Source organism: Pecten maximus, chromosome 11, assembly GCF_902652985.1.
Source record: "Pecten maximus chromosome 11, xPecMax1.1, whole genome shotgun sequence".
In the NCBI taxonomy this organism is placed as follows: Eukaryota; Metazoa; Mollusca; class Bivalvia; order Pectinida; family Pectinidae; genus Pecten; species Pecten maximus.
Window position 1 is genome coordinate 38193076 of NC_047025.1, and position 13626 is coordinate 38206701.

Genomic DNA, 13626 nt, shown 5'->3' on the forward strand with positions numbered 1-13626 from the left:
TATACCATCATGTCCACCAGCTTTCCCAGAATTAATTTCGCGCAATGCAAGCTTCAATTCATTAAGCGTTACAGGATTGTCACATATTGAATCACAGTTATTAAAACTTTCTGATTCTAGTTTGCATACACGCTCGGTTATGTAAGTCATGAATTTATTATCGAAATGTTCTTTTTCAAGTGGGCTTGCAAGGAGACTATAATGGTTTCTCCATGCGTCTCGTACAAGGTCAGGATCGCGTACTATGTCACCATTAACGCGAAGTTCCGACGATCCGTCAAAAGTGTGTCCCCTAGGACGACCTTCAGATATCCAAATTGACCTCATGTGCCTCATGTCCTTATGTAGCGTTTTCACACTGCCACGTCTCCAATATGGTTTGAGGTAATGCTTGTATACTTTATGCGGAAGTATGGAATCAGTCGCGTCTTTCATACATTTTACGAAGGTTTTGATACAACAATCAGCATCAGTCACACCACAATTACTTATGTCGCAAGATCGTAAGGAAGTTACAACATATTCCTGATATGCTTGGATATGTTCCGGTGTAGCAGCTTTCCAATGAACATTACGGACATTGATTTGTTGGTTATACAATTCGGGAAGTTTACGTAGACCGATTTGCACAGGGACATGGTCCGATACATTCAAAAATGGTCATCGCAATTATGACAAAAGTCGATTAGATCAATTTTCGAGTAATTGACGAATATATGATCAATCATGCTAACGTTTAAACCATTACCGGAAACAAACGTATATTCTAGACCTGTGGACCATGACTGAGTGTTGGCCGATATCAACTGCCTTTCAACCATGAATTCCTCCAAGAGTTTTCCCCTGTGGTTCGCTATATCATGATTCTTTTCGCCATATATCTTTGAAATGTGAGCATTAAAATCGCCCATCACGATAGCAGTTCCATCTTCGACAAGTCTATCGTAAACATCAGCTAGCGTATCGATAGTGTCACGATACTCACGTAAACTCTGATTAGAGGACGGTAGCAGAACACCAATAATGAATACCACAGTACCACCCGTCTTGATTCGAATGCTTATAATTCTGTCGTTTCCTTCACTAAATAGAGGCATAACCTGCAGACGCGTATTCCACATGATAGCGAAGCCGCCAAAACCGCGGTTCCCTCGGTTATTAGGGTTTTCAGAGATACGGCTATCCTGTCTTGCATATGACTTAAAATGTGGGTCTACAGAATCGAAAAACCTTACCTGTTCAGGCATAAGCCAATGTTCAACCACAGCCGCCACATCAACTGTCTTTAACGTTTCACACAAATACGGTGTGCCATACATGGCACCCCTCATGTTCCATGTCTGTAGTAACATCAACCAACAGAATACTAATAACAGCAAGTCTAATAACACAGGGATTCGACATCTAGTATCCATCACAATCGTCCGATGTATCCGCATATCCGAAACCGGCATTTCTATAATGGGTTGGTTTTACAGACCTGTCCTCATTACTATACATGTAGTCGTTCGCGTAATCATTTTTGTCTTTTACATTCCGTCGTCTGATATCGCGTTCGTCGCGTTTTCCTTTATTCGATATTCGCGAGTCTTCTCGATCCCACCATTCTCGAACTAACACACCTTCCGGCCAGAAGGAACCATCTGTAACAAGATGGTAATCCTCTTCCACTACATTGACCCTAGCGGTGTATGTAGGATTCTCTGATTTGTTGTAAGGAAGACCCCTCTGTCAACCAATAATCGGAAAATCTGTGAGCCGACAGCCAACCTACGGAGAGAGCGATTATCCAGTTCCAATTATCGTGATTTCAGTACTTCCATACATCTCAAATGTAGTTTTGCTGACTTCGTTGTAAAATTATAGTAAGGATTTAACATAGACATGTGTTGACGATCGTCAGTACTCTCCGTATCGCCAAGACCTGCTGTCTATGTTCTACAACTGAGCGGGAGTCGTTCTTCCTTTTCCTAGCCTTCTTATCGACTTCCATTCCTTCCTTCTTATGGACGATCTAGACGAGGTGATCCGTTGTGTAAGCGTCAAGGGTCTTGTTTTCTTCTTCTTCTTTGTACCAAGGTAATTTTAGCATAATTAAAGTTGCCGTCAAATTACTGGTGCTATCCTGGTTTTATGTGTATGTAATGGGTTCAGGTCGCCTACAAATCTAAAATATCAAGATGTGTCTAAGGTACACATGTTCATGAAGATGATTTCAAAGAAACATACGACAATGATCCAAAGACTGGTACCAATGGAAAACTACAAGTTCACGCATGAGAAAACACCGAAAAGGTTTTCAGGAAGAGCTCCTGGTGACATATTTTGATATAATTTTAAAAAAAATTGAATAGAACAAAATCAGCAATTACTTGATTTCAAAGTTAAATACAACTACAATATACAATAGTTTTATTCCGTGTGATTATTAATAACATGCAATCTAGAAACATATGCTGCCAATCGGTTTCATAGCATTTCAATCAGACTGAACATGATAAAGTATTGGAATTCTTTGTCAAAGCTCGTCTGAAAGTAACAACTCTAGGTCAGTTTATATCTAACGAAAACAGCTTTGTGACAATGATTGTTGGCGGTAAGGACATCGCGCTGACATTTATCTCTGTATATTACCAATACCTCTCGAGGGAATTGTGGAGTATGTTCCCATATCTGTAGTCTATCTACGTCCAGTATGTGTCTCTTGCATATTAACGCAAATTGTCCAAGATTGAATGAAGACCTATGGTCTATGTAGGAACTGTCAGATTGACGCACATGATATCGATTATCTGCCCATCCTAATACGGTATTGTTGTGTCGGTCTTCAGTGTTAGGGAAGTTATTGACCGCCCTAACCAGGCATACTTCTGTACAAATTTCCAGCAAATTAAATAACGCAATTAGAACAATGCCCAGGTGACCTGTCCACAGAAATGCCACGTATTAGTATTCAATATTTTCGCTTAAATATCGAAATTCAACAAGCGTGGGGACCTGAGTGTTGTGGTCTACTTAGGGGTATTAAACCTATCCTAGTTCAGAACACGTTTAAATCGGCACTCCTCACTTTGGACAAATCAACCAGATACAATGTATTGAATCATTTGTTTGCCGAGATACAAGTTATTTCGAGCATATCTTCATTGTTGTACGTTTGATGTAAAATTAAAGTTGGTCAAACCACAGATACACTGCAACACATTCTGGACGTTTTAGTTGTTCAGATTATACCGGGTATATCAAAATGTCCTGTACAATTTTGTATGTAGTACGTCTCCACACTTTATATGTTTATGAAAATAAAAGCGTTGTCATTGTCATTGCAGCAAATTCTGGACGTTTTAGTTGCTCAGAGAATATCAAAATGTCCTGCGTTACCATATAAATGTAACATGACTGATGTCAGACCCATTTGTAATGAATCAGACCACTAGTTACGGCTACTCTTTAAACAATTAAGTGACTGAAATCTGGGCGTTATCACACGTGTCCCCTCGTTATAGGAAACAGACGCCAAGTAAGCCTATCTGGTCTTCACCATTATCCTGTTATTTTGACATATCCCGAATGTTACTCAATGTTATCCTGTAGCTTATGAAGCGAACGGTATGTTCACAAGACTCAAAATTTGATTTTAATGGTTGACTATGATCTCACTTTCTAGTTGTTACACATGTAAAATATAACATTGATTTCCTTTACCTCTTGGCTACATGGAGGAGCTGATTCTCAAGATTTGTAACAGCCGTGACCTTAAAAGCCTCACCACCCTGACCCGAGTCTCTTAGGGTTAGGAGAATATTTCATATTTGACCCTGAAAGTAAGTAAAGGGCATTTATTTGAACCAAAATTGGTAAACTTAATTACGTTTGCGATATTCTTAATATGAAGAACTTTTTCAAATATTTCAGTCATTTGACCCCTACGGCCTTTGTAAAGTAGGTCAAGGTAAATTCACTTCAATAGAATTTGTAGCACTTCATCACATCATGCCACTAGCTAGCCCAATATCATGACTCCCAATTATTCTCTGCGTTTCAGTTAATCAACAGAGCATGTTTCTGTGTTTCTTGTCCCATTGAATTAGAATCAATGGTATTTCTTGTGCAAACTTTGCAGGCATCATTTGAAATATAATAAATTATTTTAAAATTTAGTTAAAAATATATATCAGATTTTATATCCAAAACTGTTCCTAGGTCTGTCTATATTACACATATTTGCCCTTTGGCACCAACTCTGTTTACCTGTTGACGTAGTTGATCTGATATTAACAGAACATGTTGTACATGGTTATCTAATATTGTCTCAGGCTATATGACAGACGTCTTCTGTATTACCATGTATCAATCAATCATACTCATCCCTAGGACTACCTAGGACTATATAAGATTAGATATTATTGTACCATTTAGTCGGTTTCCAAGATAAGAGAGGAAGACGGAGTCCAAGTCGTTGTATCTTGGTTTATTTAAGTGTGTAGAACTGCTTAGTCCAGTCCTTGGAAACCGACTAAATGGTACAATAATATCTAATCTTATATAGTCCTAGGTAGTCCTAGGGATGAGTATGATTGATTGATACATGGTAATACAGAAGACGTCTGTCATATAGCCTGAGACAATATTAGATAACCATGTACAACATGTTCTGTTAATATCAGATCAACTACGTCAACAGGTAAACAGAGTTGGTGCCAAAGGGCAAATATGTGTAATATAGACAGACCTAGGAACAGTTTTGGATATAAAATCTGATATATATTTTTAACTAAATTTTAAAATAATTTATTATATTTCATTCGTCCCTTTGTCAAAAATGATTTCAAATTAGATATAATTTCGACATCATATAAGTAGATTCTAAAATAATTAATTATGTTGATAACGTCCCTTTGTCATAAATTATTGAAAAGTAGGAGAAATATAACATGTTTAGATTATTTAAAACAAAAAGTTAAAATAACGAAAGAAATTGTGGTGAAGGCTAGATACTTATACTAAATATTATGACGGTATAGTATTGAATGAAATGACATTCAGTATACATTTCTTACATTTATAATAAGAAATGAAGTTATATAGATACTAATAATGAATTGAATACTAATCATGAACTAACATGATTACATTACGTAGTACGTAACAAAAATCATAAAGCAATAAAGCTTATAATGAAATAACATAGCAACATATATATTTCTGATAGTAATATCAAATATATCAATCAAATAATATTTAGTTTGTACTTTATATGTGTACAAAAACTTTAAATGTGTATAAATACATTATGACATATGTACTTGAAATGCATTAAAATATATAAACAAAAGATAAGAATTAAATTCACACAATATTTCTTCACACAGTTCATGATCACTTGTTGTAATTCCAGTATTAATGTCCAATGAATTAAAGAAATGTTTATGCACTGTTATTAAAATGAATGTTAAAATGAAATGGCGTGGATACGATGTACAACCATCTGTAAATCCAACTGTAAATTCTCGCACTCTAATTAGGCTGAGAAGATATAAAAAAAATGTCAGAAAGTTCCATGTAATGTAAAGATGTTCCTCTTCGGAAGTGGAAGTGGTATATCCTTTTTTCCTCGGCAATTGTACTGCATCGAGTATTCCAAATGTTTTAGAATCTACTTATATTTCACATTCCAGGTTAACCTACCAGCTAAATACATCATATCTTGATTCTAGGCCCCTCACTTCATCATAAGAGATCATTTGGGTGCCTTAACCAATTTTACGTGGCATCACATATGAGTCAAGGCCACATACACCGTAGTTTCCTAAACACTTTGTCTGGTGTCACCCAAGAAATCTGCCATGTATTTTAATTCTAGGCTGTCAGTCAACCAGAAGAAATAATTTGAGTGTTTTATCAAATTTGGCCAATGTGACCTTCAATATGGTCAAGGGCAATTCCTTCGGCAGACTTTGTCAGGTGTCATCTCGGGAATCTCTTGATTCCAGGCTGTCAGTCAATTACCGGCAGAAGAAAGCATTTGAGTTTTTTTTAATAAAGTTTGATCACTGTGACCTTCAATACAGGTAAATGTCATTTCTTTTCCCAAATTTTGCTGGGTATCATACACGGAGTCTACCAGCCATATAATTTGATTCTAGTCATTTCAGTTAAAAGAAGTTTTTTGAATGCTTTAACAAATTTGACACCTGTGACCTTGAATATGGGCCAAGGTCATTTCTATTCACAAATGTGATCAGGCTCCATCCCAGGAACCTACAAGCCAAATATCAGGATTCTTAGCCTGTGTGGTTTTTGGGGATTTGTATGAAGGAAAGGGTTGATGCAAGATGGCCGACGAGACACTGCACCGTGGGCATGACAGTGAAATCTCCAACACTTGGAGTGATATTGTTGATTGTCTAACCCTTGAGAGTCAATTGTTGGGAGATTTCTCTGTCACACCCTCAAGGTAGGGGGATGACACACACCTATCTAGGGCACTTGATCCCCTTGTTGGAAGCACCAGTCCCATGTAGTGGACACTAGAAAGAATCAGTCCCATGTAGAGGTCACTAGAAAGAACCAGTCCCATGTAGAGGTCACTAGAAAGAACCAGTCCCATGTAGGGGTCACTAGAAAGAATCAGTCCCATGTAGGGGTCACTAGAAAGAACCAGTCCCATGTAGGGGTCACTAGAAAGAACCAGTCCCATGTAGAGGTCACTAGAAAGAACCAGTCCCATGTAGAGGTCACTAGAAAGAACCAGTCCCATGTAGGGGACACTAGAAAGAATCAGTCCCATGTAGAGGTCACTAGAAAGAATCAGTCCCATGTAGAGGTCACTAGAAAGAACCAGTCCCATGTAGGGGTCACTAGAAAGAACCAGTCCCATGTAGAGGTCACTAGACCTTTGAACATCATCAATATCATCAAACAGGAAACTTTGGTCACTGTTCTACTGATCTGGGGGACATTTTCCTTTACAGAGACTTAGAGCCACTCAGCCCTTGATCGGAACACTTGGGCCTTGATCGGAACACTTGGGCCTTGATCGGAACACTTGGGCCTTGATCGGAACACTTGGGCCTTGATCGGAACACTTGGCCCTGGATCGGAACACTTGGCCCTGGATCGGAACACTTGGGCCTTGATCGGAACACTTGGCCCTTGATCAGAACACTTGGCCCTTGATCGGAACACTTGGCCCTGGATCGGAACACTTGGCCCTTGCGGCAACATAAGAGTCACTTATATTATGGATCTGTATTTACAAGGGGCCTGTATCTCCTAGATATCTATAATATCTAGATATCATTGCTTACCGGTAAATATTACACAGATATTACAAATTATAACAGTAGATCAAACTAATCATGTTTCGTCTGTTTTATTTCAATAAGATAGACAATCATGTGAGGCATCCAACTCAGCCCTACTCACTGTTATAAGCCATTCACAAATCTATAACAGGGCAAGAGAGAAAACAGTTTACTGTAAACCAACTCATGTTCCCAGTGACTTTATTCCGTGTATTCATGCAAAAACATTTTGTTTGCAGATATTTACATTTAAATTTACAGTCATAAAAGGCTTGTACTGTGCCTTTGATTGGAACTATTTCGCAGTGATTAATTTCTATGAAATTTTAATCACCTGCGAAATACACGAAAATTATAATTACACAGAAAAATAAGTTGATTTACAATATTGTATTTACCTCTTTTTGTGATAACGGGTAATCTAAAAGACCCACAGGGCCAGATCTACCCATCTACAAAATGAAAGTGATAGACTATATATGAATCACAAAAAGAGCTGTTTAACTTGGAAGCAAAAAGATGTCCTTTGATTTCCTTTTCAGCATAAGAAATATACATATCACAATCACATAAAATATCACAGGATTTAAAACTAACATTGCACAATCATTCGCTGGTGCTATTAACAAGATCAGAGAGAAGATCAGAAAGGTCACTGAAATACCGTTTTTCAGCCGTGACTGAAGAGTTAGGTGTCACTTAACAAAGCTACTTGCCAATTATAAATCCCTACACCAAATGGTTGGATGACAGTACAGAGACGAATGATAGATGCCAAACCTAACCAGGACATAAGCGTTCTGGCCCGCTGATCTAGATGAACTAACCTTTTTTTTGAGCTAATTCCAAATACCGTATTTGACCTAATAAATGTACATATACCTACCCTGAAAAGCACACCTCCACGTTTTACAGGAAAAGATGGTAGACTAATAATTGAAACATAAAACTTTCTTCGCTCCCCTGATCTGCCATAAAATTGTTAGTGTTTTTAAGTCTTTTAACCAAAGCCTCTATCTAAAGTGTATTACAAAAGGGCACGTAAATAAAAAAGAAAGTTATTTTTTCAACCCAAAATTCACACGGAAATTTGTCCATGCACATGGTTTTATTAAGTGTAAACCTTTTGTGTTTTGTAAGTGAATGGTGCGCTAAAGCAGGTATTCAAACTGTTACTGCTGCTGAGAGTGAAATATCACATTTTAACTTCCACTTAATCAGACAAATAGTAGAGTATGTTCAACGAGGTCCGATTGTAATCAAATTGACAGGATTTTTTCATCTACACTGTATAATATTACTGAGGTGGCATGGTAACAAATTGTTGGTACTTATATCTCTAACTACTGTGTATGTCAAACAAAATCCTACAATAAAGACAGAAGTCTTAATTACCTCTCACGAGCTAAGAACTGTAATTAACCTTTAAATCTTCTTTTAACTAATAAATCATTACAATACAAAATCTTAAGATTTTATTTTAATTATCAAACATTTATGCATTTCAGCTCATCTCTCAACAGTAGACATAGAAATATGTTTATTTTTCAAGGCAATACGTATATACACATACTTGCATTTGGAATCATTACATAGCAGATAATCCGCTGGTAAAATGCTGGAGCGGGCTATCTGTATACTAAATTTCATTACCTTGTGCATGCAATGTAAAGGAGCTGACAATGTTCAAGAAATAACAGTATAAGTTCATTAAATTAATACTTATAATACAGCACCTAAAACCTTCATTACTCCTATCTTTTCTCTTTTGCTTCTTGAATTTTTTCTAAATATAGCTCTGCCTTTTTAAGGCATTCTTTGTTACCATGTTCCTTGGCTAATTGAAGTCCTTTATTACACATCTTTGTTGCTTTTTTTAAGTTGTCCATTCTTGTAGCAAGATCTGCCATATAACAGTACGTAAAACACACATCAGGGGAATTCCCTTTCTCCCCAATTTTGACAGCCTTCTCAAAAGTTGCTTCAGCACCAGTGAAGTCTTGTTTGACAATCTGAACACCAGCCAAGTCAGTTAAAATACCCTGTCTCCCATTAAAATACTCCCCACTGGCTTTTTGCATGACATCATCTGCAATAATGAACATGTTTTCTGCCTCGTCATAGTCCTTATTTAAGACCAGAAATCGGCCATACAGTTGGAGAGTGGCCCAAAGTATCTGGTAGGTACTTAATGGACACTTGGTTTTACTATCCCTGATCTTCCTTAGTTGTGTGTCAATAATCATATCAAAGCTGTCCTTTGCCTCAACTTCCCTGCCACTCAGAGCAAAGCAGTTGGTCAATCTCAGGATTAATTCCAGAGAGGCATCATCATATTTGCTAACTCCCAATTTCTTATAAACTTCCATTGCTTCCACAAAAGATGATTCAGCCTTATCTATAATTCCTTTTTCTAGAAACTTCTCTCCTATATACTTATTGGCTAATACAACAACAATATCTCTCTCTTCCTCTGTTATCTGACCTCTTTTGAAAGCACGTTGAGCCTTCGCCTTTGCAGATTCTAATAAACTATTATCAAGCCTTTTTTCACTGCTGATCTTTTTTCCTTTTGCCATTAAAAGAAGAATTTCTGCCTTTACATCTTCCTTCATGTCACTCTTCACCATGCTGACTCCTGCAGCAGCTAATACCCCAATCATAGCAGGTGTCCGTCCACCATTACAGGCCTGGTGAAACCTGTAATAGAATTCATAAGTACACCATTATAATAGACAGTTTAAGTAATACAAAAGTATATATACATGTTTTTAAAATATCTATTATGTATATGGTAAATCCAATATTCAATATTTGAGAAAGTGAAAAAGCATGGAGTGGCAGCATGAGGGACTCAGAATCAAATGAGAATGCGATGGCTTCCAAGTTTGTAATACATCACAGTAGCTCTTCGAAGTTTTCATGTTATAGACAGCTACTGTCTACGTATTAAGCAAATCTGTCTATGGCATGATGCTGTAAGATTCATAAGAAAAACAACTAATTGTTGATCACATCCATAAATGTTCAATGTTCAAACAGTTATAATGATGACCATGCTAAAAAAGAACTTTGTGTTTCTTTTTCAAATTATCCTGCATTTTAATAACTTATTTATTACTCAAAGTAGTAACTGTCCCTCAAATCTAGGATTATTAAATATATCCATATGCGAAATTTTTAAGTTGATAGATTAAGGGGTATTGGTGAGTGCAATGAAACCATCAATCAGGTTATTCAGAAAGCATGCATAGAAAATTAGTTATTCACGGACTGAATACACTATACAATAATGGGGAAATGTTGATAAAGCGAGATTTGTCGTTTTCAAAAAAGTTATCACACACTTCAACAGTGTTCTCACGGGATGCATTGTTCTTGTTTCATGACAGACAAATTATTTTCATACCTTCACATATGTTATCTCGTACTTATACTTATGTATTATGTCAATGTTATCAAATTTTTTTTTGGGGGGGGGGGGGGGGGGGGGGGGGAACTGGCAAGATACATCACAAAACCAAACCACATTCATTTCCATGTCCAGTTTATCCAAAAAAATTACTGAGGTGACAAAGATTTCTGTGTGTGAATGAAGTACGTATACCTGTTGCACATTCGTGCATGCATGAGCACACCTTCCAGGTAGTAATTATATATAATGACTCTCAGTGCATACAAAAGCCTAGTCACCTCAGCTACTGTTTTGGATATTATTGTAGCTGAACTGGACTGAGCTGAACATCGGTGGCCAGGTAGCTCAAATGGTTAAAGCGTCAGTCTAGAGTTTGGAGTTCCTTGGTTTGAGTTCCGGTCTGGTTGTTGCATTTTTCCTATCCTTTTCAATTTTGCACCCATGGCCAACTAATTATATAAATACCCACGACGGTGGTATAGGGTCTCAGGAGTGTCTTTGGGGTTGAAGACTTCTTTGAAGGAAGGAGGAATGTAGAGGAACTGGACTGGGCTAAACACTGGTGGCCAGGTAACTAAAATGGCTATAGCTGTGATAACATAGCTCTGGAGGACGGGCGGACAATTTCTGACAGATAGTGTTGCAAAACAATGAACCTTGAAAATGCTACAAAAAGTGGATGTCATGTAACTTTGCTGTGATATTTAGTTTACTTAAATATTTTATTAAATGCAATTTATCAATGTTTATGCCTATCGTCACAACTGGAAATCTTAAATTCGCATATTCCGATATTTTACTACCGTTACTCGAGTTGTCTCAGTAATCTGCCATGATACTTCTTGGAGAACTCTTGCGAGGATGCTGATCCAAATGTTGTATCCGTGACCATATATGTATGAAGCCAATATTGATGAAAAAAACAGTATCAGAGATCTTCAACCAGTGTTTTGTAAGTCTTGTGAAGAAAGTGTATTTTACTTTGTATAATTATTTCATTTCAGAATGTTTGACCTTACTGAGGCATATATATAATTCTGAATTTGTGCAGGAAATCTAATTGGCATCAATTTATTTTGATTACGTACCTTATAAGAAAATTGACCTTTACACTCGTATCAAAGATGGCAGTATGTTTCAAACTGATTTCTCTGTGTGTCTTGCTCATTTGGGATTTTACAATTTATTGTCAAAGAAATGATGAATGTGCAGGTATGTGGATTGAATATTGCTAACAGATACTAGAATCATCAATTTACTTGTGTTTTTTATCCGAGAAAAATATAATGATAGTTTAATACTGCCCTTATCCGAGAAAATATAATGATAGTTTAATACTGCCTGATGTAAATCACATCGGGGCTTGCTACACTATCGGCAATAGGAGGGACTTCATATACCGTGTAGGAGAGCAGTGTTGGCAGGGTATACGTATGAATATTAGTTCTAAAATGGCTAGAGCATCCGTCTAGAGTTTGGAGGTTCCAGGTTTGAATCCCAGTCTGGTCATAGCATTTTTCCTCTCCCTTTACATTGAGTCCATGGAGATGAATGTGTTGTTGACAGAATACATATGATCACACATGTGAAGGTAAGAAAATAAACCGGCAAAGACTTAAATATGTGATAACATATCATTAAAACGACAAATTTCACTTTTGAATATGCCACATTTTACCTTTTAACTTATTTTGTATGAAAACGTTCCTTTGCGTGTATAATCAGTTTTCAATCCATGGTGTCGGCATAATCCGAAGTGTTCTGATGTTAAAGCTGCCTTGTGGCGATTTAGTAGTAGTTACATAGTAAGATCGTCAGAAAATTCGGACTAGGTGTCGGCAATACCCCTTGTTTACATAAATCTTTTGGCTGTTGTAAGTTGTATACAAGCGTACTCTGTTTGAGGTTTGTGTCATCGACTGTGCAAGCTGAATAAAAGCTGTCAAAGGGGTTTTAGTGCCTACACGGTTCAGTGATCAAACAGAAATTCTCACATTGGGTTAAATGTCCTATCTCCCCGAATAACATTGGCCTACGTGACATCAGTCATCCTGCTGGGTGACCCTTCATCACTTATGATCAGACATGCAAGTTCATCTGTTCAGCTATAACAATAAGTTAATTGGACATTCGCCTACTGTACCTTTTAGATGATTGGTTCGTGTAAAGTGAACATTTCCGAAAAATGTTCTTATTTCTCGTAAAAACTTGTAAGGTTCGAAAGCCTCTCGCAAACATTGAGGACGCCATTTTTACAAAACAGGTAAAGCTAGACTATACGCATATCCGGTTTAGTTTCGGATTTCCCACAGACGCCCAGAAGAACATGCACGAAAGTTGTCACCGGAGAGTTTATGAATATTTACGTGTCGCATATTTTTATCGACAGAAAAGTTTTGAAGTGTATGTGTCTTGACACCGTTTTGACACCGTTTTTTTCTTTCACATTTTGAAGATACATATATTTATCACTTTAACATTCTAACATTTAAATAACATCCCATAAACATGTTTGCTGGTATGACTTCTCTGTCATGTCTGTACTGTAGGCCTAATTTATTCTCGTATGTTTCTGAAGCAGTCTGTTTTGTGAGACGACAGGGCCTTTATTTTCTAAACAATGTTGTAGGGAACTGATTCTGCTAAGTAAAGAATAAACTGCGGAAACCAGTCGTAGCTCTAGTACGTGTTATTAAACTTGTGTTCATAATAGAATATTTTTTTGTAATCAGAGACGTGTGCTATCAGAGATATATATAGGCATATGTCTCTGGTGATGTTACACGTCTCTGTTGTAATTGATGTTATGGAATATATGACAACAAGAGTTGAGGACAGCAGTACTGTCCATGCCCAAATTAATACACTTTTATATACGTTCTTTAAATTGTGTGTTTATGTTCA

The 13626-nt window shown here is 37.0% G+C and overlaps 1 protein-coding gene across 1 annotated transcript; it reads right to left on the reverse strand.

Moving 5' to 3' along the window:
• Positions 1 to 7356: 7356 nt before the first annotated feature.
• On the reverse strand, positions 7357 to 13019 carry LOC117337556 (tetratricopeptide repeat protein 19, mitochondrial-like). Its single transcript, XM_033898587.1, has 2 exons — positions 12866 to 13019; positions 7357 to 10007 (listed from the first exon to the last, which is right to left on the reverse strand). The coding sequence occupies exons 1-2, from the start codon at positions 12970 to 12972 to the stop codon at positions 9062 to 9064; spliced, it is 1053 nt and encodes a 350-aa protein (XP_033754478.1). The 5' UTR covers positions 12973 to 13019; the 3' UTR covers positions 7357 to 9061.
• Positions 13020 to 13626: the final 607 nt, after the last annotated feature.

Bases quoted from the DNA above. Each gene is read 5' to 3' on its own strand.
- LOC117337556 (XM_033898587.1), bottom strand. From the start codon at position 12,972: ATGGCGTCCTCAATGTTTGCGAGAGGCTTTCGAACCTTACAAGTTTTT. The intron at 10,008-12,865 runs GTACAGTAGGCG...ATTCTATTACAG, and splicing joins ACGAACCAATCATCTAAAAG to GTTTCACCAGGCCTGTAATG.